Source organism: Pantherophis guttatus, chromosome 10 (genome assembly GCF_059756535.1).
Source record: "Pantherophis guttatus breed Tessera chromosome 10, ASM5975653v1, whole genome shotgun sequence".
Classification (NCBI taxonomy): Eukaryota; Metazoa; Chordata; class Lepidosauria; order Squamata; family Colubridae; genus Pantherophis; species Pantherophis guttatus.
In genome coordinates this window covers 2,521,987-2,544,812 of record NC_142072.1, presented here as the reverse complement: position 1 = coordinate 2,544,812, position 22,826 = coordinate 2,521,987, and the positions used below count along the sequence as shown (strand labels likewise).

The window sequence follows — 22,826 nt, the reverse complement described above, 5'->3', positions numbered from 1 at the left end:
ACTTCACACTTATATTATAATTTTTGCTCCAAAAGACGCATTATGACTTATTTTCCGACTAGGTCTTATTTTTGGGGGGAAATACAGTGCTAAACACCTCCGTCAGCTGACGATCTTAACGGGTTTATTTTGGGGGTAGGGATTATATTATGAGCATCCTGAAAAATCATGCTAGGACTTATTTTCCAGTTGGGTCTTGTTTTCGGGGAAACAGGGTAGATGCCGCTCAGGTCTGCAGAAGGAACCAATGCATTCTCGCCCCGCCCACCCGTCCCTCCTCAGGTCTCCTCCAGGTGTACCGTTGGTGTGTGGATGGGTCCAGGCGGTGGCCGAGGTGAGGTGCAAGGGGCACTCGTTGAAGACTTTCTTGAAGAGGGTCCTGTCCTGAGGAGGAGAAGCAGGCCAGAGCCATCCATGAACATGCACCTGGGAGAAGCAGGTATGCATCCTGGCCCTCAGGCGATTCTCTCTCACTTCCTGATGGTATCTCTTCCTCTTTTAATTTCACCCTCGTGATTTCCAAACTGATTTGAAATATTTTGGAGGGGAAGAGGAGGAGAAGGGAGGAGATGGAGGAGAAGATGGAGAAGATGATGGGGAAGGAGAAAGAGAAAAAAGGAAAGCGGAGGAGAGGAGCGGAGAAAGAAAAAATGGAGAAGGTGGAGAAGGAGAAGGAAAGGGGAAGAGGGAAAGGAGGAGAGGAAGAGGTGAGAACATGGAGAAGTAAAAGGGAAAGGGAAAAAAGGAAAGGGGAGGAGAAAGGAGAGGAGAGGAGGAGAAAGAGAAAATGGAGGAGGTGGAGAGGAAGGAAAGGGAGAAGAAGAGAGAACATGGCAAAGGAGAAATAAAGGGGGAAAGGAGAAAAGGAAAGGGGAGGAGAAAGGGGAGGAGAGGAGAAAGAAAATGGAGAAGACAATGGAGAAGGAGAAGGAAAGGGGGAAAGGGAAAGAGAAGGAGAAAGGGGGGAAGAGGTGGAAGAGGAGGAGGAGAAAGATTCCTTGCCCTTCTGCATTTTGGCCCCAAGAAAAATCCAAGTTATTCTCTCTTCCAAGCAGGCTCAGTTTTTTTTTTAAAAAGTTTAATTTGAGCAATAGTGGAATGATTTGGACCGGAGCCGATTGGCCCAATGTGGAGGCTGAACACGCTTACCGGTTTCTGTCTCCTCTCCAGCTTAGGAGGAAGGCTGGGGGGCCTCTCATCCAAGGGATCTGAACGCAGTTCTGGGACTGCAGGGGAGTAAAATAAGAGTCAGCACCCCACACCACCAAATCTAAATCTGGGAATATTGACCCCCAGATCTCAACCTGGCAACAAAACTAAGTCTTTATTATTTTACTCTGGACTCTCCAAATTCAGGTTGGGTCCTATGGATTCATCATCTTCATTTAATGACCCCATAACCCTTGCAGGATTATGTATTTGAATGGCCGGATGCCCTTCCTGTCACCAATGCGGAGTTTTGTTCAGCAGATATATTCTCAGTGTGGGAACTCAAGAGAGAGAAATATCTGCCTCTACCTAGGATCGAACTCACAGCCTCCTGATTGTGAGGCGAGAGCTCCACCTCTAGGCCAGCGCACCATTCCATTGGGTCCTATGGATTAGTCCTAGAAAACCTTTTATTAGGAATATAACCCCTATAAGGCTTGTTCCAGGAATGAAAAGGGTCCCTGCCCCGGGCTATTTTTCCTCTACAGGCAGTTCTCGACTTACAACCAACAATGGAGCCCAATATTTATGTTGTTCAGTGAAACATTTGTTCAGTGAGTTTTGCCCCCGTTTTACCACCGTTGTTAAGTGAATCACTGCAGCTGATAAAAGAATAACCCGGTTGTTAAGTGAATCCAACTTCCTCGTTCACTCTGGTTTGTCAGAGGGGATCATGTGACCCTGGGACACCACAAAGTTTGGGAGCGTCTCCTCCTCCCATCGTTTCACTCCTATTTTCTGGGAGAAAGAAAGTTGTACCCGATTTAGCGGTGAGGTGGGAAGCTTCGGCTCTCCCAGAATGACTTTGTGGCGAGGGCCAACTCAGGATGGGACCGCTGGAGCACCGTCCCCGGATTAGGCATTTGGTAGGAACGTGGTCGCGGGATCGATCCGCCGCCGTTTCATCCGAGGAGAGCCAAACTCTGGGCTATTCGAGAGAGAAATGTCAGCGTGCATAAAATGCATTTGTCAGCAGGAAAAACGAACCTGCGCTAAGGGCGGCCGAGTTGTGTGTGTGTGGGGAGGGTGTCCGTGGACTAAATCTGCACCACCCACGGAAGACCCTGGACCACGGCTGCCCACTGGAGTAACGGGACTCACCTTGGTGTAATCTCCACCTGCAAGGACAGAGAGGAGGGTTGCAAACTTACTTTGCTCCCACAGAGGGTTTACCTTGGGAGGTAGCGGGGGCGGGAGATTCACAGGCTGAGCGTCCCTGGGAGGAAAGATAAATGACCAGGTTCAAAAACAGAGAGATGGGGGGGGGGGGTTGCTGCCTGTTTCCCACCCCCACATACACACACACACACACACACACACACACACACACATGAATTGTTCTAGCAAGATGTTACTAATAGAGAAGAATATTTGTAGCTTGGGGTTGGACCTGTGATGGCATTCAGTTGGTTCTATCCGGTTTGTGCAAACTGGTAGCAGCGGCTGTGGGAAGCTCCACCCACCCACCCGGAAGTCATCATGTCCCGTTTTTGATGCTCTGCGCATGTGTGGAAGGCCCCACGCTCATATTTGCGAACCGGTAGCGAAGGTAAGTGACCTTCCCTGGGTTAAACTGGTGCTCTCTGAGCTTGGTTGCAGACATTTTATGACCCTACTAGGAAACATTATCAGTTCTAGAAAGGTGTGGGGGTTTTTCTCTGTTTTTAAACCTCGCTCCCTTCTAGCGCTGATGATGTTACCTAGCTGGGTCATGAAACGTCTTCAAGGGAACAACCAGTCTCAAAGGGCATCGAGGCCCCCCTAGCAAGACATCATAATTCACTGTGAAAAGTCACCGCAGGTCTCACCGAGCTACTCCCGGCAAGCTAAATCCCTTCAAGTCAGCAAAGAAAACGTTTATTTTCCAGGACTGTAATTTCCAAATCCCAAGCAGGAATCTCTTCGTCTTAGGGACTAGCTCCTTGCTGGATCCCGAGATCCGTCTGTCTTCCCAACGTTTGGCTAAATGACCGTGCGTTCTATAATTTGATATTTTAAGAATTCTAGGAGAAAGGGTTACCTGATTAGGTCTGGTCCGCTGGGGCTGGAAGACAGAGGAGAAAAGAGGGAAGGGGAATTTAGGAGAGAAAGAATGACCGAGTGGGATTATGCTCAGGGAGTTTAGTGGCACCCATGGCCACTTTGACTTTGTTTTACGAGTCCTTGGTTGACGTTTGGCCATGGTCAAAACCTCCTGTTTCTCAACCTTGATGGACTTCAACTCCCAGAATTCCCCAGCCAGCTTTAACTGTAAGCAGTTAAGACGGAACTCACATATCCACATCGTCGTAGTCGTCTGAGTCGGCTACGCTCTTCCTGCAAAGGTCAGGAAAACAAAGCTGAAATAGATTTTATTTCCCATCTAGGCAGCAGCTACGGGAGTTGGTACCCAAGGCCCCTTCTGGGGTCCCTCACCTGCTGTTGAATTCAGATTCAGGTTGGTCCATCGTGCTGTAGCCTGGGTCTAGCACGATCTCCTGCAGGAGAAGAGAGAGGATTGGAAATTTCATCCTAGGCAAGTCTCCAGCAGAATTAGGAGCCAAATTCCCCAACAAGCCAGCCCAGTGGTATCTGGGGATGATGGGCATGATAATCCAGCTCATCTGGAGACCCCAAGTTGGCAAAGGTTGCCCTAGAGCAGTGATGGCCTTTCCCACCCCTGGAGGCCGGAAATGGCCCATTTGCCAACTTCCGATGGGACTGGAAGGCCCGTTTTTTGCTCTCCCCAGGCTCTAGAGCCTTTCTAGGAGCCTGGGGAGGGCGAAAATGGCCTTCCCCAACCCCCCTACCCCCGAGGCCCTCCAGAGGCAGGAAACAGCCTGTTTCCCTACTTCCAGTATTTCTCAACCTTGGCGACTTTCAGATGGGTGGACTATCAACTCCCAGAATTCCCTAGCCAGCCATGCTCACTGGGGAGTTCTGGGAGCTGAAGCCCACAGTTCTTAAAGTTGCACGATGGCTTGGGAATTCTGGGAATGGAAGTCCACCCATCTTAAAGTCAAGGTTGAGGAACGCTCATCTAGAGAAAGAGCTGAAGAAGGAGAAAAGAAGAATCGGCTGTGAGATCTTTGGTCCATTGAGTTTGTCGGTGCCAAAAGTGGCAGACTTCAGGGTAGGACCCAGATCTTGAAGAAGGCCAAGAGAGGAGGACTTTTCTCAAGGGGAAGAGCAGAAGAGCCAACGAAGAGTTACCATAGAGCTTGAAGACCTCAGACTTTGCCTTCTTTGGAAGATAGGGCTGAAGTTATGCTCTGCAATGAGATGGGAAACGGGATTTAGAGCAGTGAGGAAGGAAATGGAGGGTGCAGAGACCAAGCAACCATGTTATTTTCCCCCTAGTGGGGTGATTCCACTTAGATGAACTGGACAGGTGAGCCTTGAACCAACGAGAGTGGACAACCATACCCTGGACACCAGCATATCCTGGAGAAGTCACACCCTGCCGTTGACTAGAGTGAATCCTTCGGGGCACCGGGGGTGGAGGCAACTGAGGAAGAGAAGATAAGAGGCATGTTGGAGGGGTGTGTGATGGCTACCCCAAAACAGAGGGCTTCTGTGGCTGTGTGTGCCCCTAAGAGGAGCCCCTATTTTGCCAGCCCCTCCAAAACACCCTTGAGTTTGACTTGAGCAAGACAAGAGGGTCCTAGATTTATCGGTGTAGTGTGTGTGTGGGGGAATTAGTAGCCTGGACAATTTCCCCCGTTTTCGTATGGTGATGTCGATATTCTGGATTAGGACAGGAGTAACCTTCGCGAGAAAATCTGGGACAGTAGAACAACCAAGGCCCAAGTCCTGAATGTGTCTTAAAGATCAGTTGCTTCACTGTAGGACTTATGACGGCTATGGGAAGAGAAGAAACAAAGTTCTAATCACAGGTGGTCACTGGAAGATGGAGGAGATTCATGGAAACTTGAAGGTTCCAGACTGGGCACCTCCAGATTGCTGGTTTAATGTGTTTCTCTCCAGGTGGGCAGGTGGTCCAAAGATGTCCCCTTATCAGGGGTGAAATCCTACCGGTTTGGACTGGTTCGGGCCAACCGCTAGGGATAATGGGCATCAGTTCACCGAACCGGTAATAATTACCCCTCCTTGGCCCTAGCTATGGCACATAGCTTCTGCTGTAGACTGGAGATGAGACGAAGATTGCATTGTGAGGACACCTTCTTAAGAGAAGAACCTCTAAGAACCTCTAAACCTGGCATCTCCAAGAAGCAATTTCAAGTAGGTGTGGATGACTCCTAAGACGAGGAGATGACTCCTCCTTCTCTCTCCCACTTTCCCAGCCAATCTCTTGGCTCTCACCTCTTGGTCCTCTTCTTCTGCCTCACTTCTGGGGAGCTGGTCAGGATTGTGCACTTTCTCCAAGAGATCAAGGGTCAGCCTCTGCGTGAGCCCTGCCTGGGTTACAAACTGGTGCTGAGAAAAGAAAAGTGACGATAGTTGGGTTCCAACCCGGGGACCGGAACCAAAACGGAAGACGAAGGGGATAATGTCCTAAAGGTGCTTTTTTCAAGAGGTAACTGGACTTTCTGGTTTTTCTTTGAAAACGTTTCGCTTGTCATCCAAGAAGCTTCTTCAGCTCTGACTGGCTCATGGGGGAAGGGAAGGGAAAGATCAGGGGTGAAATCCAGCAGGTTCTGACAGGTTCTGGAGAACCAGTAGCGGAAATTTTAAGTAGTTCGGAGAACTGGCAAATACCACCTCTGGCTGGCCCCAGAGTGGGGTGGGAATGGAGATTTTGCAGTATCCTTCCCCCAGGAGTAGGGAGGGAATGGGGATTTTGCAGTATCCTTCCCCTGGAGTGGGATGGGAATGGAAATTTTGCAATATCCTTCCCCTGCCACATCCACCAAGCCACGCCCACGGAACCGGTAGTAAAAAAATGTGGATTTCATCACTGGGAAGAATTGATACTCCTTGCAGACAACCTGGCTGTTTGTATCCTTTTAGAGGATCGTTGAGGCCACTTGGGGGTTTGTCTGTGTCCTCAGGATCACCTGAGTGGTGCAAATGGGTGTGGGGTCTTCTTGGAACTGCAGAAAGGATTGCATTGTAGACTGGAGGTAGATGATGTCGTTTCCCCCCCCTCTCCTCTGCTCAGAATGGAACAGCACTCTCTCAACAAAGCACGGTCCTTTCAGTCTTTCAGTTCTTTCAGACTTACGACCATTTTTCACAGGATCGTCGTCGTAGCATGCCATGGTCACATGATTAAAAGTCGCAGGCTTGGCAACAGGTTCATATTTATGATGGTTACATCAGGGGTGGGTTTCACTTACCTTTGCTACCGGTTCGCGCGCGTGCTCACTTCACGTGCGTGCACACCACTTCTACGCAGGCGCAGATCGTATTTGATGACATCTAGGGGGGGTGGGCGGAGCCTCCCGCCACTGCTGCTACCGGTTCGCCCAAACCGGGGCGAACCGGTAGCAACCCACCACAGGGTTGCATGCATGTCCCGGAACAAGTGATTGCTTTTTTGCGACCTTCGGATCAGCAGAGTCAAAGTGGGGGAAACCAGATTCACTTAACAGACGTAGAAATTGAATTTGTATCCGGAATGATTGTAGAATCTCTCTCTCTCTCTCTCTCTCACACACACACACACACACTGGACAGCTGGCCCTGGGGGGCTTTGCTCCCAACTCTGCAGCGCGCACATCCTGCGTAGAGGTGGAAAGAGAGGTGGGCGTCCTCACCGTGAGCATCTTGGAGGCGCTGGGCCGTTTCTTGGGGCTTTTGGTTAGGGTCACCTTGACAAAATTGTGGAAGGCGGGGGACCTGTGGAGACAGCAGCAGCAGCAGCAGCCATGAGGAGAAATGTTTGGAAGCGTTGTAACGCAGCTGATGCTTGACAACTGCCTTGCTTCGCAGTGGAAACTCTGGTTCCGATTGTGGTCACAAGTCAAGGGCTATCTCACCTGTATTCCAAACCTCCGGCATTCTGCCCCAAAGGGTAACGCTAAGATTAACATCAGACCAACAATCAAGAAGTAAACGATGCTCCAATAAAAACACCGCCAAACAAGCAAACAGTAAATAGCCCAACCAAAGAGCTTCCAAGACTACTCTCACCAACACTGGCCAGGCAAGCCACTAGAATATAAAGGGAGAGCAAAACCCATCCCTTACTACAACTGATGAAGTTACCTAGCTGGGTAATGAAACATCTGCAAGAAAACAAGCAAGCTCAGAGAACACCAAGGACCTCACAGTCCTCCTCCTCCTCCTCTCTGCAAACCTACTCCCTTATAGACTGATGATGTTACTTAGTTGGGTCACGAAACATCTGCAAGAAAACCATGAAGCTCAGAGAACACCAAGGACCCCACAATCCTCTTCCTCTTCCTCCTCCTTCATTCTGCAAACCCACTCCCTTATAGACTAGTGATGTTACTTAGTTGGATCACGAAACGTCTGCAAGAAAACCACCAAACTCAAGAGAGTGTCAGGGCGCTGATTAATCCCATTCTGCCTTTGGGATAATCGCACCTTGATTAAGAGGGGTGGATCGAGACTTTTCCTTGCCAGCATACTTTAAGAAAACAAACCCGAAGATATATCTTCTAAGAAAACTCATTTATTTGTTATAAAGAAAATAAAACATCTTACTAATCTAATAGTTACATTTCTATAACGTTCGTGCCGGCCACCTCCCTGTGGTCGGACTTCTTGGCAAGAGAAGAAAGAAAAAGAGGATGTGGAGTGAGAAGGAATGTGGGTGGAGAGACATGCGCAGTTTAGCTTACTGATAAGGATTCTTGGCAAGCTATGGAAAGTCTGATAGTCCAGAAATGAGAGCTCAGCTGGTAAATAAAAGAACGCAGTGACAGAGAGCACCAAGGGATCCCCTCGGTTCAACCCTGCACTACAAATACTCTCCTTTGTTGAGACTAAGTAAGGCTCTGTCACCACTTCTGAAGGACCCCTTGACACTACTCACCAGCGGGCCTTCTCCTTCAGCTTTGGAGGCTGGTAGCCACTCTTGGTCATCAACACCAGCACCCTGCAAGGTGGCACAGGGAGACAAGCCACAGATTAGCCAGGGAGCAGTCTCTTCCTTAAACCGCTTCATGGAAAAGATTTTTGTTCAATCCTCAGGGATCAGAGAACGCAAACAGGACCCGCCGGCCGGGTCACCTTACCGCAAAGGATGCGTGTCAAACATGGGTGGCTGCAGCTCAGCCAACTCGATTGCCGTGATGCCCACTGACCACACGTCACACAGTTCGTTGTAGCCGCCTTTCAGTTCCACTGCGGCCACTTCCGGGGCCATCCTGGAACAGAGAGGTAATGTTAATTTTAACCGGATGTTAATTTTAATCTGGTTTGCCGAACCGGTTGTTCCAAGAACTGGCTGACCCCGCCCACCCTGCCCCTTCTAGGAGTCTCCACATGTCCCGTTTTGGATGCCAGGTAAGTGCAGGGTGCGTGTGGAGACTCTGGGAGGGCAAAAAACGGGCCTACCGGAAGTCCGGAAACAGGCCTGGTTCCAGCCTTCAGAGGGCCTTCGGAGCCCGGGGGACGCCATTTTCTCCCTCCTGGAGGCTCAAGAAAAGCCTCTGGAGCCTGGGGAGGGCGAAAAATGGGCCTACCGGAAGTCCAGAAAAGGGCCCATTTCTGGCCTCCGGGCAGCGAACTGGTTGCTGAATTTTTTCAATCCCACCCCTGGGCTGTATATGACATTCAGGCTCACCACCCCTTCAAGGGCCTCTTGGGTCCCATTAGGAGCACCCCGGTCTTTTCCAACCTGCTAACCAGGTTTATCAGCACAAAAGCCTACAAACCAGGATTTCTCCCTTGTTTCCTGGCTCACCAATGCCCCTTGCAGAAAGGATAATGCTATTGCATTAATTTGTCCCTGAAAAAGGAACAGGAATGTATGGAAAAATGCACACAACTGGGGGCCTTGGTTAGCATTATATATTGAGGAACAGATTCTGAAACTGGATAGGAGAGGGGAGCCCTTCCAATCTGCCACTCTTCTCCTTGGCATCTCACGGCTCAGATACCCATCGGGACAGCGGGTGGCTTCTCTTTACCAGTAAGGAGTTCCAATGAAGGACATTCGGCGGGCAAAGGTGGCACTCAGTTGAGCTGAGATTCCAAAATCAGCTGGCGGAAAGAAAGAAGAAGAGAAAAGAAAAAAGGGAGAAGTTGAAAAAAAAAATCTCTTGTCGTTGATCTGCATCGTGCTCTAGTTTGGGAAGATAAAAGAGTGTGGACTTCAAGGAAATCCATCCAACACAATCAGCAACCCGCAAAGCCTTGGGATGGAATCTGTTACTAGGAAAATTCCAGATTCCTGAAATTTTGCCTTTATACATTGGCTCTCCTAAGGGAGACTCCACAATGAAATTTACAACTCTTCTAACCTTTTCTGAAATCTTTCTCTCTCCCACACACATACACAAACACACATACATGGCTTACAACAGGGGTGGGCAAACTGTGGCCCTTTTACAACCTGTGGACTTCAACTCCCAGAATTCCTCCCAGGGACTTCAACTCCCAGAATTCCAAGCTGGCTCAGGAATTCTGGGAGTTGAAGTCCACAGGTTGCAAAAGGGCCACAGTTTGCCCACCCCTGGTTTACAACCATTCGTTTAGTGACCGTTCGAAGTTACAACGGCACTGAAGAAAGGGACTTATGACCGTCTTTCACACTTACGACCGCTGCAGCATTCCCCAGTCACACGATCAAAATTCAAATGCTTGGCATCCGGTTCGTATTTATGACAATTGCAGCGTCGGAGGGGTGGGGGGGGGGTGTCGTGTGATTCCCCTTTTGCAACCTTCTGGCCAGCAAAGCCAAGGGGGAAGCCAGACACACTTAACAACTGTGTTACTCACTTAACAACTGCAGTGAATCACGTAACCCAGCCTGGCAAGAAAGGTCACAAAATGGGACAGACTTCACTGAAGAACTGTCTTGCTAATTAGCAAGGGAAATTTTGGGATCAATTGCAAAATATACACACAGAATTACAGTAGTGGCCAAAATTGTGGAAACCTTTTGGGAAAAGTGTATTTTTGAGGTTTGATGGCTAATAACACCACTTTTTTTTGGCGCTTCAAGATAATCCTATTCCACTGCTGGGATGGGCTGTGAATAGCCGAGATCTTCACCTAATTGAAAATCTGTGGAGCCGACTTGTTAGCCAGAAGCGACCCAGCAATAAAACCCAGTCAATAGAAGCCATCATTCAATCTTGGTTTCACATGATAACAGTTGCAGAACGAAAAGACTTGGTTCACTCCATGGGTAGACGTTGTAAGGCCATAATTTATGCTAAAGGTTACCTAACTAAGGATTAACTGACAAGGTGATCATTTTTGCATATCTCGTTTTTTCTACGTGTTTCACTTTTCTTTATACTGTCACTGCTATTCTAATAGCAAATCCTTCCTAAACGTTATTGCATTACATTCTTGATTAAATTATCTTTCCATTGATCTATAATTTTAGGGTACGACTCCAAAAAAAAGTGGTGTTATTAGCTAGTTTTAGAAAATACACGTTTCCCAAACAGTTTCCACAATTTTGGCCACTACTGTAAATTCACACAATGTTAAACCAGAATTTTTAAGTGCTGCCCACAGAGCCGAGCCCTAGTGGATAGGATTGAGGGGCTACATGGTGGCCACGGACCCTCCAGATAGGGTGACTAAGGGTAACTAGCCCGAAGAAACAATGTCCAGAGAATGAACCTACCCAATTTTACTTCCCCCTGGTCGTTGAGAAGAATGTTAGCTCCCTGAAAGGTGAAGAACAGAAAAAGGAAGTGAAACTTACTCAGAGTGAAATGGACTGGCGTCCAGTGGGTAACAACCTCCCTCACCCAACAAGACAATATCCCCCATTCCCAGGCTCCGGGCTCTCTTTTTATTTGGAGTTCCAATTTTTACAAATTGCTCTGCAAAAAGTTTTTCAACTTTTCTACCTCATTTTGTGACTGCGGGCTGACAAAATATATGACAGCTACCAACTTTGCTTTCTGTTATCTATCTTCCTCTTTCTTCTTTCTTTCTTTCTTTCTTTCTTTCTTTCTTTCTTTCTTTCTTTCCTTCCTTCCTTCCTTCCTTCCTTCCTTCCTTCCTTCCTTCCTTCCTTCCTTCCTTCCCTTTTTTATTTTTGAGTACAGTAAAGGTCAAAGAGAAAAGGGAAAAAAGAAGGGAAAGTAAAATAAAAATAACACTTTTTTAAAATAGGAAAAGAAACATTGGTGCTGGCACTGTCCTGTTGTGGGTCTCCACCGATCCAACTCTCCTTGGGCTTTGAAGATTCTTCATCCTGCTCACATCACCTGACCTGAACCATCAAGGTAAGTTTTTTTTTTTTTAAAAATCTTGCCTAAAATTGGCTAATTCCCAAAGATTCTAGTTGTCTGTATACTGTGTTGCATCCAGAAGGTAACGACAATATTCCCAATTCCCAGGCTCTATTTGGAGTTCCAATTTTTACAAACTGCTCTGCAAAAAGATTTTCAACTTTTCTACCTCATTTTGTGACTGCGGGCCGGCAAAATATATGACCGCTACCAACTTTGCTTTCTGTTATCTATCTACTCTCTGCGTAGACATCCGTCTGCTCACCTCTGCCAGTGACCTGCACCCCAGTCAGACAAGGGGGTCCCCAGAATGTTCTTGATATTAAGGATATTAGTAACACTTATTTACAAATGCAGAAGAAAGGTTCGGCCCAGCACCTGGGTTGGGATGCCAGCTGAACTCCGCATCCTAACTAAATCTGTGGTTTACAGACCCACACTACGAAATGAGGCAAGGTGCCATCTGTTAAAAATAGCAGAAACAGCAAAATGATGGCTTCCTTTTTCCGTGTCAGGTGTGAACTATCAGGGACCACACTTCCAGTTAAGCTGATTTATTGCTTTAGCTCAGGGGTGTCACACTCAATTTCATTGAGGGCCGCATCAGGGTTGAGTTTGACCTTGGGGAGTGGAGGGGGGCTGGGGGGGGCGTAGCCAGCTCGATGTCATTCATCAAGGCTCGGTTTCCTGGGCTCTGTTTTCGGCCATGACGGCCTCCTGCAGCCCTCTGCCAGCAAAAATGGAGCTCTGGGAGGCCACGCACAGCTTGCCTAAGCTCCATTTTCGGCCATGACGGCCTCCTGCAGCCCTCTGCCAGCGAAAATGGAGCTCTGGGAGGCCACACACAGCCTGCCTGGGCTCCATTTTCGGCCGTGATGGGCTCCTGCAGCCCTCTGCCAGTGAAAATGGAGCTCTGGGACGCCACACACAGCCTGCCTGGGCTCCATTTTCGGCCGTGACGGTCTCCTGCAGCCCTCTGCCAGTGAAAATGGAGCTCTGGAACGCCACACACAGCCTGCCTGGGCTCCATTTTTGGCCGTGATGGGCTCCTGCAGCCCTCTGCCAGCAAAAATGGAGCTCTGGGAGGCCACACACAGCCTGCCTGGGCTCCATTTTCGGCCATGACGGCCTCCTGCAGCCCTCTGCCAGTGAAAATGGAGCTCCAGAGGGCCGTGTGTGGCATTCCTAAGCTCCGTTTTCACTGGCAGAGGGTTGCAGGAGGCCGTTGCGGCCCAAAAGAAACTCGGGAGGGCTGAACATGGCCCTCCCGCGCTCCCTTTTCGCTGGCAAGAGGCACCATGGGCCAGTCGTTTGCTGTTCCCAGGGCAGGCCTGCGGGCCAGATCTAAGCACCCTGCGGACCGAATCCGGCCCCCGAGCCTTGAGTTTGACACCTCTGCTCTAGCTTATGCACAAGAATCTAGTCAACTAACGGTCAGCACTAAATTGCCACTAGATAAAGAGTTAATAGTGGAATTCAAGAAGGGTTGGCCCTACACCTCTTGTGAGAACATAAAAATTCCAAGCTAATACCTCTCTTGACTCCACCAGCTCTTCTCTTACACTCTATCCTGAATTAATTTTCTCAAGGAAACTGGAGATGGACAATAACATAAGAGATGAATAAGCTTCGTAATTCTTACCTTTATATCTCGATGGATCTTGCCTTGTTTGTGAAGATAAGACAAACCCTGGAAGGATGAAAGAATAAAGCTTAGATCCTGTTATCTTTGAAATATGCATAATATAACAACCTAATATACGGTTGCTAAAAAAGGTGATTGTTAAGTTAGCCACACCCTATTTTATGACCTTTCGTGCCATGGTTATTAAGCAGATTGCTGCCGTCATTAAGCAAATCACATGGTCGTTAAATGAGTCCAGCTTTCTATTTTTTTAATTCTTTCACGAAAAGAGAGTTATAAAAAAGCAGCTGCTTTGCACGTGGGATATTCCAGGTTCAGGCCAAAGCTAACACACTTCTGCCCTCGGGGGAAAATAGCGTGGAAAAAAGGGGTGTCAACAGATTTCTACTCACTTGTAAGGTTTCCCGGCAGATATAGGCAATCTGTAGCTCCGACAAGGGCCCTGTGACTGAAAAACAAGAAGGAGACAGATACCACTTTGCATCCTGCAAGAATTTCGCTGCTCCTCCAGCGCGCGTGGGAAAATTTAGTTGCCGGAGAAATGGAGGAATGTCAATTCCAAAACAGGCTGGCTCAGATGAGTTTGCGGGTAGAGAAGAGGCGCTGTCTAACCCTAACCCTGGAGCTCTGAAATGAATTTTCGTGGTGCGTTTAAATAGTTTTGGTTTTTATTTGTAGAGGTTTAGATGGCCATTGTGTTGCCTGGGTGACTTTTAGTAAAACCATATCTCTAATTATAGAAATATAAATCTTCGACGTGGCTGCCCCTTGAAATGTACTTGCCCTCTTCTTGCCTATTTTTTTTCCTTCCTTCCTTCCTTCCTTCCTTCCTTCCTTCCTTCCTTCCTTCCTTCCTTCCTTCCTTCCTTCCCCTCTCCTTCCTTCCCTTTTCTTCCTTCCTTGCTTCCTACTTCTCCCTCTCTTTTCTTCCTTCTCATTCTTTTCTATCTTCCTTCCTTCTCCCTCTTCTTCCTCCCTCCCTCTCTTCCTTCCTTCCCTCTCTCCCCTCTTGAAGTGTACTTGCCATTTTCTTGTCTATTTTCTTCTTTCCTTTCCTCCCTCCCCTCCCTTTCTCTCTCTCCTTTCTCTCTCTCCTTTCTTTCTTTCTTTCTTTCTTTCTTTCTTTCTTTCTTTCTTTCTTTTTCTTTCTTTCTTTCTTTCTTTTTTCTTTCTTTCCTTCCTTCCTTCCTTCCTCTCTCTCTTTTATTTTTGAGTACAGTAAAGGCCAAAGGGAAAAAGAAAGGAAAGTAAAATAAAAATAACACTTTTTTAAAATAGGAAAAAAAACATTGGTGCTGGCACTGTCCTGTTGTGGGTCTCCATCAATCCAACTCTCCTTGTGCTTTGAAGACACTTCATCCTGCTTACATCACCGTAACCATCAAAGCAAGTTTTTTTTTAAAAAAAAAGAAACTTGCCTAAATTAGTTATTTCCCTAAGATTCCACCTGTCTGTATTCTGTATAACAAGCAAACCTCGCGCCGCCCCCCCCCATCTCTGCCCTATGCTGGGATGCTGTGTTCCAGCTGACTTTTGATCTCCACCATCCGCCCCCCCCCCTCCCAAGAGATGCAACTACAGAAGGGAGGAAGTGAAGAAGCGGCAAGAAAGCATTAAAAATGAAAACGAGAACGCAGTGTTGTGGTCAGCCTGTTATCATTCAGGTTGTTCTTGTGATGCTTCTCTGTCCCCACTCCGAAACCAGAAGGCGGGGAGACCGAGGCTTCCGTGCCCCACAACAAGGACGCTCCGGTTAGCCTTTGTTGAAATGCCCTCCTTGCTTGTTCCAACTGCAGCCCACCGCTCGCCTGGTCTCTTCACCCTTCTGTGAACGGAGCTTCCTGAAAACAGACGTTCTCCTGCTTCCTTCTGCCCTGAAGGATAGAATCAGGATGGTCAAAAGGATTTTATTTATTTTTTTCTAAACCAAACGCATAATCAAACTTTGGAATTTGCTGCCTTGAGATGCCGTGCCGGTGATCCACTTGTCTCGCTTAAAAAGAGTTGGACCAATTCATGGAAGTCTTGGAGGTCAATGGCTCTTGGCCTTTGATGGTGGTGGAGCTGCTTCTGAAGACCACCTGGTGGGAGACGAGTAGGTTGGTTGGCTACTTCGCCAACAGGCTGCTCGACGAGATGGGCCAGTAGATCCTATCCAGCAGATCCCATGCTTACGTTCTTTCACGCTTTAACAGAGAGTTTGATGTTGGAGCTGGGATGACTTTGGCGGTAGATGGGATGGGTCTCTTGATGGTTCAGAGAACGTTTATGAAATCTCGAAAGCTCACAAGCGGATCACATTGGTGGCAACATCTCCAGGGTGTCTTTGGAGGGTTCTTCGGTGAAGAAGAGGACAAACACAGCTAGCCAGAAGACCTCTTAGACCAGTGTTTCTCAACCTTGGTAGCTTGAAGATGGGTGGACTTCAACTCCCAGAATCCCCCCAGCCAGCAGCGCTGGCTGGGGGATTCTGGGAGTTGAAGTCCACCCATCTTCAAGCTACCAAGGTTGAGAAACACTGTCTTAGACTGACAGAAGATAACATTTGTAGCTCAAGGGTTGAACTGTGGAGTCCTTGGTGCTCTCTGAGTTTGGTGGCTTTCTCGCAGACGTTTCATTACCAAACTAGGTAACCTCATCAGTGCTGCTTCTTTAGAAGATCTGAAGATTGGGGAATTGTTTTGGAATGCTCTCCTACGCTAAGCGCACTCTTTAACTTGCAATTATATCGAATAAAAAGCAGACCAGGGAACCTCTCCTCGATACCATCCAGTGGCGGGATTCAGCCAGTTCGCACCTCTTCGGGAAAACCGGTTGTTAACTTTCTGAGCAGTTTGGTGAACTGGTTGTTGGAAGAAATCATTAGGGCAGAGAACCGGTTGTTAAATTACTTGAATCCCACCACCGATCCCATCCCATTCAATTTCTTTCTTGCAGGTTTTTCCTTCTGATTAGACTTAAGAGTATACGCTTGGGAACCTACCGCGCACGCAGTCATTCCTCCCGGCCAGTTAACAATTCTTCTTTCAAGCTGGCCGAAAAGCCAACGAAGCTTTGTGTTGGTCCAAGAAATAGGAGTGCCTAGCTTTGTGACTCCCTTGTGTCCTTTATGGTTTTCAGCTGTCTTGCTGTAAGCAGCAGAAGACGACTCTGAAGTGCGAAACAACGTAAGCAGACTGGAAAGGGGGAAGTTTGCAAGCTAACCTAAGCCAGCTGAACAATGCGGGGTCTCTTCCTTTGAAGCAGGTGCAACTGACATGCTAGAGAAAGCCGACGACCGCAGTTGGTTTCACTTCTGTTGCAAAAAAGGACTGCCTGATTATTCGGCTGCACTCCTTCCCCAAGGAGCTTGTGAACCTGGCGCCCAAAGTGACATACTTGATGTACTTAAATTTAGAATAAAACACTTTGGGAGATAAGAACAAAGGAAAGTTCTCTACACTGCAGGGGTGAAATCCAGTGACAGGTTCTGGAGAACCGGTAGCAGAAATTTTGAGCAGTTCAGAGAACCGGTAGTGGAAAAATTGAGTAGTTTGGAGAACCTGAGTGGCGTAGGAGGCTAATGCCTCCTACTAAGGCAGCATTTAACATCCAGCTGCCTGCAATTACTGCGAGTTCAATTCTCCCCAGGCTCAAGGTCGGCTCAGCCTTCCATCCTTTCTAAGGTGGGTAAATTGAGGACCCAGTTTGTGGGGGCAATAAGCTGACTTTGTATAAAATATACAAAAGTATGAAGGCTATTGCTTAACGCATTGTAAGCCGCCCTGAGTCTCCGGAGAAGGGCAGCATATAAATCAATTTTTTTAAAAAAACAAACCTGCAAATACCACCTTCTGGCTGGTCCCAGAGTGGGGAGGGAATGGAGATTTTGTAATATCCTTTTCCCAGGAGTGGAGAGGGAATGGGGATTTTGCAGTATCCTTCCTCTGCAGTGGGGAGGGAATGGGGATTTTGCAGTATCCTTCCCCTGGAGTGGGGTGGGAATGGGGATTTTACAGTATCCTTCCCCTGCAGTGGGGAGGGAATGGGGATTTTGCAATATCCTTCCCCTGCCACGCCCACCAAGCCACACCATGCCCATGCAGCCATGCCCACAGAACCAGTAGTAAAAAAATGCGAATTCCGCACTGTGGCAGCTCCTCAAATATTGGGTGACTGCTGTCATGTCACTCCTAGTTCTTCTCTTCATTAGATCAGACGTACCCAATTCTAGCAAGTGTTCTTCATATATTTTACTCTCCAGTCCCCTAATCATCTTTGCTGCTCTTCTCTGCACTCTTTCCAGGGTCTCGACATCTTTTTCGAGAACCAATCTAGAATTAAAGAGACAATTCCTGACAGGGAGAACAATTAATCAGTGGAACAGCTTGCCACCAGTTAGGAGTGCTCCAACACTGGAAGATTTTAAGAAGAGATTGGACAACCATTTGTCCAGAATGGTATAGGGTCTCCTCCCTTGAATAGGATGTTGGACTAGAACAGGGGTCTCCAACCTTGGCAACTTTACGACTTGTGGACTTCAACTCCCAGAATTCCTCAGCCAGAAATGCTGGCTGAGGAATTCTGGGAGTTGAAGTCCACAAGTCGTAAAGCTTTGCTGGCTGAGGAATTCTGGGAGTTGAAGTCCACAAGTCGTCGTCAGGTTGTCAAGGTTGGAGACCCCTGGAGTAGAAGACCTCCGAAGTCCCTTCCAGCCCTAGGATTCTATGATTCTCTTATAAACTCATCTTAGGAAGTGCAAATGAGATTTATCCTGTTTTTGTAGCAGCTACCTTGATAGATGTCCTGAAGGGAGCCTCCTGTGCAGAATTCCATGCAAATCCACAGCTTCTTAAACCTGAAGGAAGGAGAGAAAAGAGGGTTCGTGTGGAAGGAAGCCGACGAGAACGGGAGGAAGGAGGAAGAAGAATCGGGACCAGCTATCCAGATTTCCCTTGAGCACTTTCTAATCGTAGCAATAGCACTCTTAGACTTATATACCGCTTCACGGTGCTTCGCAGCCTTCTCCGAGCGGTTTACAGAATCAGCCTATTTGCCCCCAACAATCCGGGTCCTCGTTTTACCGACCTCAGAAAGACGGAAGACTGAGTCCAACCTTCAGCCCGGTGAGAATCGAACTGCTGGCGGTCGGCAGAATTAGCCTGCAATACTGCATTCTAGCCACTGCACCAGCACGCCTTTGTCGTACACCAGTTTTTGCATCTCACCCACCCAGCCTCTTTCTCAAGGCCGGGAAACGTTTACAAGAGGATCGGCCCATCTCCAGAAAAAGGATCGCTCACCGGATGTAACTCCCGTAGTAGGCCACGATGTTCGGATGTTTGCAGGTTTTCACCATCACGATCTCTTGTTGGATAGCAACGCAATCATCATCTGGGCAAAAAAAAGAAGAAGGAAAACAGGCATTTTAGGATTTAGGGTTTTAGGATAGAATGGAAACAGGCTTACCCTTCTAGCACTGATGATGTTATCTAGTTGGGTCATGAAATGTCTGCAGTGAAACAAGCAAGCTCAGAGAGCACAGGGACCCCTCATGTCGACCCCGAGCTACAAATATTCTCCTTTATTGAAACAACTGGATCTGAGCTTTCCAGATGCTGCAGGATTTCAACGGCCAACATCTCCACCACGTTGTTGTGTTACCGATAGTCCTCGACTTGCGATCCCAATCGAGCCCCAAATGCCCGTTGTCCAGCAAGGCAGTTGTTAAGTGAGCTTTGACCCATTTTACGACCTCTTTTTGCCCCAGTTGTTAAGGCAAATCACTGCAGCGGTGAAGCCAATAATGCAGGCGTTAAGCGAATCTGGCTTCCCACATTATCTTCGCTTGCCGGAAGCCAGCTGGGAAGGTTCCCCGTGGTTAGCTGGGGAATATAGGAGTTGAAGCCGCCAAGGTTGGGAAGCCCTGGCCTAATTGTTTTCCTCGCTCACCTGCTTCCATCTTTACAATTTTGATGGCAGACAGCTTCCCCGACTCCCTGTTCTTTGCCTGAGAGGAAGACAGCGACCCAAAAGTTAATAAAAAGTTTATTTATTTATTTTTATTTTTGAAGGCAGGGGCAGGAGGCAGATATTCTATTGAAACCGAGCCAATGGAACGACAAAAAGGTAAAAAGACCCACCTTGGCTCAGGAGCCGAGTTCTAATTCCGCATCTTACTCCATCTCGGCTGGTTTTGTCAGAACTCTGTTTCTACCATCATTTTTTTCCCCCCCTCTTCATCTTGGCTTTCTCAGACATTTTCCAGTTTGGAAGGGAAAGTGAGAAAGAGGAAGCCCTAGCTGAAAACGTTTTGTGTATTGCTGGCAGAGGATACAGCTGCTTGCCCTCAGCCAGCTAGTTTTTTTTGTTTTGTTTTTTTTGGTTTTTTTTTTTGATATTATTATTATCTTCATCCACATTTTGTGTTGTTCAAGCAACATTTTTATGGTTTGTAGACAGCATTGGGAGTAATCGTAGCAATGCCAGCCTGAGAGATTGCTCAATCGCTCCTTCCTTGGAAAACAGAGCCGTGTGAAACCGGCTGAGGACAAAACAATATATATATTTTTTTTGCAAAAATAGAGCGGAGCAAATAAAGGATTTTAGCCCCTTGCTGGGCTAAACGGTTGAAGGAGGGGATCTTCAAGCATGGGCATTAATTCAGTTGTGAGGGGTGTGATTAATGGGGAGAAAACTTCCTTTTCTTGCAGAGATTATTTAAGAAGAAGGGGAAAAAAATACTGTGTAATTACGTACATCTGGCCAAACTGCGAAGCTTTGTTCGATTACAGGGGTATAAAAAACAACAAGTAAATAAATAAATAAAAAGTTATAGTAGTAAACAGGAAACTTTATACTGGGCTGCCTGCCTCCCACAGCTTTGAGGAATCTTTACAGAGAAGCCTAAAATTGCAGCAATTAAACTGAACTTAATGGAGGATTGCACAATGCAAGGCTTCTTCCTTTGGCAGGCACAGGGATCAAAATAGTCTCTCTTTTGAATCAAGGACGATGCTATCCAGCCATGGGTCTCAAGCTTGGCATTTTTAAGATTGTGGACTTCAGTTCCCAGAATTCCCCCAGACTGCTGGGGAATTCTGGGAGTTGAAATCCACGCATCTTACAAGTTGCTAAGGTTGAGAGAAACACTGTTAAAACAGAAAGTCAAACTGATTCAGTTCCAAACGTCCCTCGAGGTATGGTAAATTAACACGCTTTTTACATAGCAACAGCTCACTTTTAAACGGATTCTGCTCTCTCCCAGCTTAATCGGTCGGATGATTGGAACTGGCTTAATGAACCCATCAGTATGAGCATTCAAATTAAATTAAATCAAATCTGATCAGAACTTGGGACATATTCTTACATTCCCTAAGGAGAGCCATACAGAGCCAAAATCCAGGGACTGCTTGCCCTTATGACTATTTCCAATATATTTTTAGGAGAGAGAAAGAAAAGAAAGAAAGAAGGAAGGAAGGAAGGAAGGAAGGAAGGAAAGAAAAAGAAAGAAAGAAAGAAAGAAAGAAAGAAAGAAAGAAAGAAAAAGAAAGAGCAAAACAATCAGGAATAATGTAAGAGTGTTTTTTTCGACTACCAAATTTTATTCATTTTGCAGGCTTGTGCCTTTTGCTTAAATTAATTATTAGCCTTTAATAAAAAAAATGATTTAATGCAATTTGTGAGGAGGGCTACCAAACTCTTCTGCCTTTTAAACAAATTAGTTGCAGGGGAAAAAATTGCAAACAATTAGTCCCGGCTTGGATTCAGTCACTCCATCCCATACCTTCTTGCCCACATAAAGCCGATTAAATGATAGAATTCTCAGCCACGGATGGAGTCAGGGACCACTGATGGGACTCAAAAAAGGCCCACTCTTCTGTACTTTTATGCCTGCTTCTCCTTGAGGACTCCACCCAAAACAATTATAGTACACTTATTCCTAAACCATCAGATTATCCTTCCGTTATGAGTTTTAACTAAGATACAACCAGGATTTTAATGCATTGCAAACAGCTGGAGATGCGTCTTTATTTATTAGACTAATAAGATGAGTTTCCCCCATATCATGTGGCCCAAAGTTCCACAGACTAACTTTTTTTTTTAAAAAAAAAATCCTTTGCACCATGCTTTTTCTTTGAAGCTTGATCTATATTTGTTGTGTCTGGAACGTGTCTGGAATGTCTGGAACAGAATCGTTTAAGCACCCCACAGCTGAAAAAAAGGTGCCCAAGCAGCACTCGAACCCAAACCTTGTGCAGGACAACGGAGGTTACCTTATAGACTTCCCCATAGGTCCCTCCGCCAACCCGCTGGAGAAGTTCAAAGTCCTCTTGAGGGTTTCGGGTGGAAATCTCTAGTCGAGCCGCTCTTTCTCGAACATCCATCGTTCAGGGTTTCCCTACCCCGTGTGCAGGCAGAGAGTATAAACTCTGCACGCGTGTAGGCGTCGTCCTCTGTGCTGTGGTCAGGATACGGGTGAACTTTTTCAGTCGGGTTCTGCTTCCTGATTTGCAGCGTGATTAATGTGGGCGAGCAGATTTCGGGGGCCGAAGGATGAAAGGCCCTCTTCAGCTGATCCAGAACTGATCCAAGACCCTTCTTGACACTTTGGGTGCAGGTGGGGGTCTTTCCAACCTGCAGGTTGCCCCAAATCCCTCTCAAAATCCTTTTTTTAAAAAAAAAAAAACAAATACTGATTGGTGATCATTTGAGTTTCCTGCCACACCGAGGAGGAAATGAATAGGCAATGGGTGCTTAGAATGCTGTTGCCTCGAGATTTGATTCATTGGTTCCAACTTTGTGAACGTGTTGGGAAGGGTCCTCCAGGCCACAATAACAGAATCGCAGTTGGAAGGGACCTTGGAGGTCTTCTAGTCCAACCCCTGTTCAAGCAGGAGACTCTATACTAGTGTTTCTCAACCTTGGAAGCTTGAAGATGGGTGGACTTCAACTCCCAGAATCCCCCAGCCAGCAGCGCTGGCTGGGGGATTCTGGGAGTTGAAGTCCACCCATCTTCAAGCTTCCAAGGTTGAGAAACACTGACTTAAGAGTTTGTAGTAGAGCCAGCAGCGCTGGCTGGGGGATTCTGGGAGTTGAAGTCCACCCATCTTCAAGCTTCCAAGGTTGAGAAACACTGCTCTATATCATTCCGGACAAATAGCTGTTCAATCTCTTCTTGAAAACCTTCAGTGTTGGAGTCTGGAGGTGAGATGAGCCTTTAATGCATTGTTCATTTCTTCCAGATGGTTATCCTGAGCTTGTCACTTCTTCTTTTTTTTTTTCTTATTTTCTTCTTGTTTTAAAAATTATCTTGTGTCAAATTTCAGAAACAAATGTTAAAATACAAGCTAAAGTAAAGGAGGGAAAAGGGAGGAGAATAGCAAGTTAAAAAGTGACAAAAGGTACATTAAATATAGCTTTAAAGTAACATTAACAAGAGGGGCTTCTAACTTTTTTTAGGTCAGAGATAAAATACAACTACCTCTAAGCTTGAACGAATAATCCATATTTCAAATATCTTAAAATACTAATAAACAACATTCCAAAAGGCAAAATTCACGTTATGTTCTGCCCTTCGTGATAATCTTAACACAGAATATATTGTCAAATGCAAATAACTGTGTAGATGAAAAACCACTATATTTCTCAAGTCAGATCAG

The 22,826-nt window shown here is 46.9% G+C and overlaps 1 protein-coding gene across 2 annotated transcripts in view; it reads right to left on the bottom strand.

The window, feature by feature from the left end:
- Positions 1-21,624, bottom strand: part of MAP4K1 (mitogen-activated protein kinase kinase kinase kinase 1) — a 30,270-nt gene extending 8,646 nt beyond the window's left edge. For both annotated transcript variants that reach the window (XM_060693800.2, XM_087876539.1), the window contains exons 1-21: positions 21,441-21,624; positions 19,117-19,174; positions 18,468-18,558; positions 17,958-18,022; positions 13,578-13,633; positions 13,183-13,230; positions 10,925-10,967; positions 9,252-9,324; positions 8,355-8,486; positions 8,153-8,215; positions 6,909-6,990; positions 5,512-5,625; positions 4,615-4,696; positions 4,402-4,460; positions 3,625-3,686; positions 3,484-3,525; positions 3,230-3,253; positions 2,383-2,425; positions 1,969-2,137; positions 1,150-1,226; positions 300-384 (exon numbers count right to left, since the gene is read on the bottom strand). In XM_060693800.2, coding sequence (XP_060549783.2) covers positions 300-384; positions 1,150-1,226; positions 1,969-2,137; positions 2,383-2,425; positions 3,230-3,253; positions 3,484-3,525; positions 3,625-3,686; positions 4,402-4,460; positions 4,615-4,696; positions 5,512-5,625; positions 6,909-6,990; positions 8,153-8,215; positions 8,355-8,486; positions 9,252-9,324; positions 10,925-10,967; positions 13,183-13,230; positions 13,578-13,633; positions 17,958-18,022; positions 18,468-18,558; positions 19,117-19,174; positions 21,441-21,551 — 1,579 coding nt within the window. In that variant the 5' untranslated portion in view covers positions 21,552-21,624. The remainder of the gene's footprint in view (positions 1-299; positions 385-1,149; positions 1,227-1,968; positions 2,138-2,382; positions 2,426-3,229; positions 3,254-3,483; positions 3,526-3,624; positions 3,687-4,401; positions 4,461-4,614; positions 4,697-5,511; positions 5,626-6,908; positions 6,991-8,152; positions 8,216-8,354; positions 8,487-9,251; positions 9,325-10,924; positions 10,968-13,182; positions 13,231-13,577; positions 13,634-17,957; positions 18,023-18,467; positions 18,559-19,116; positions 19,175-21,440) is intronic.
- Positions 21,625-22,826: the final 1,202 nt, after the last annotated feature.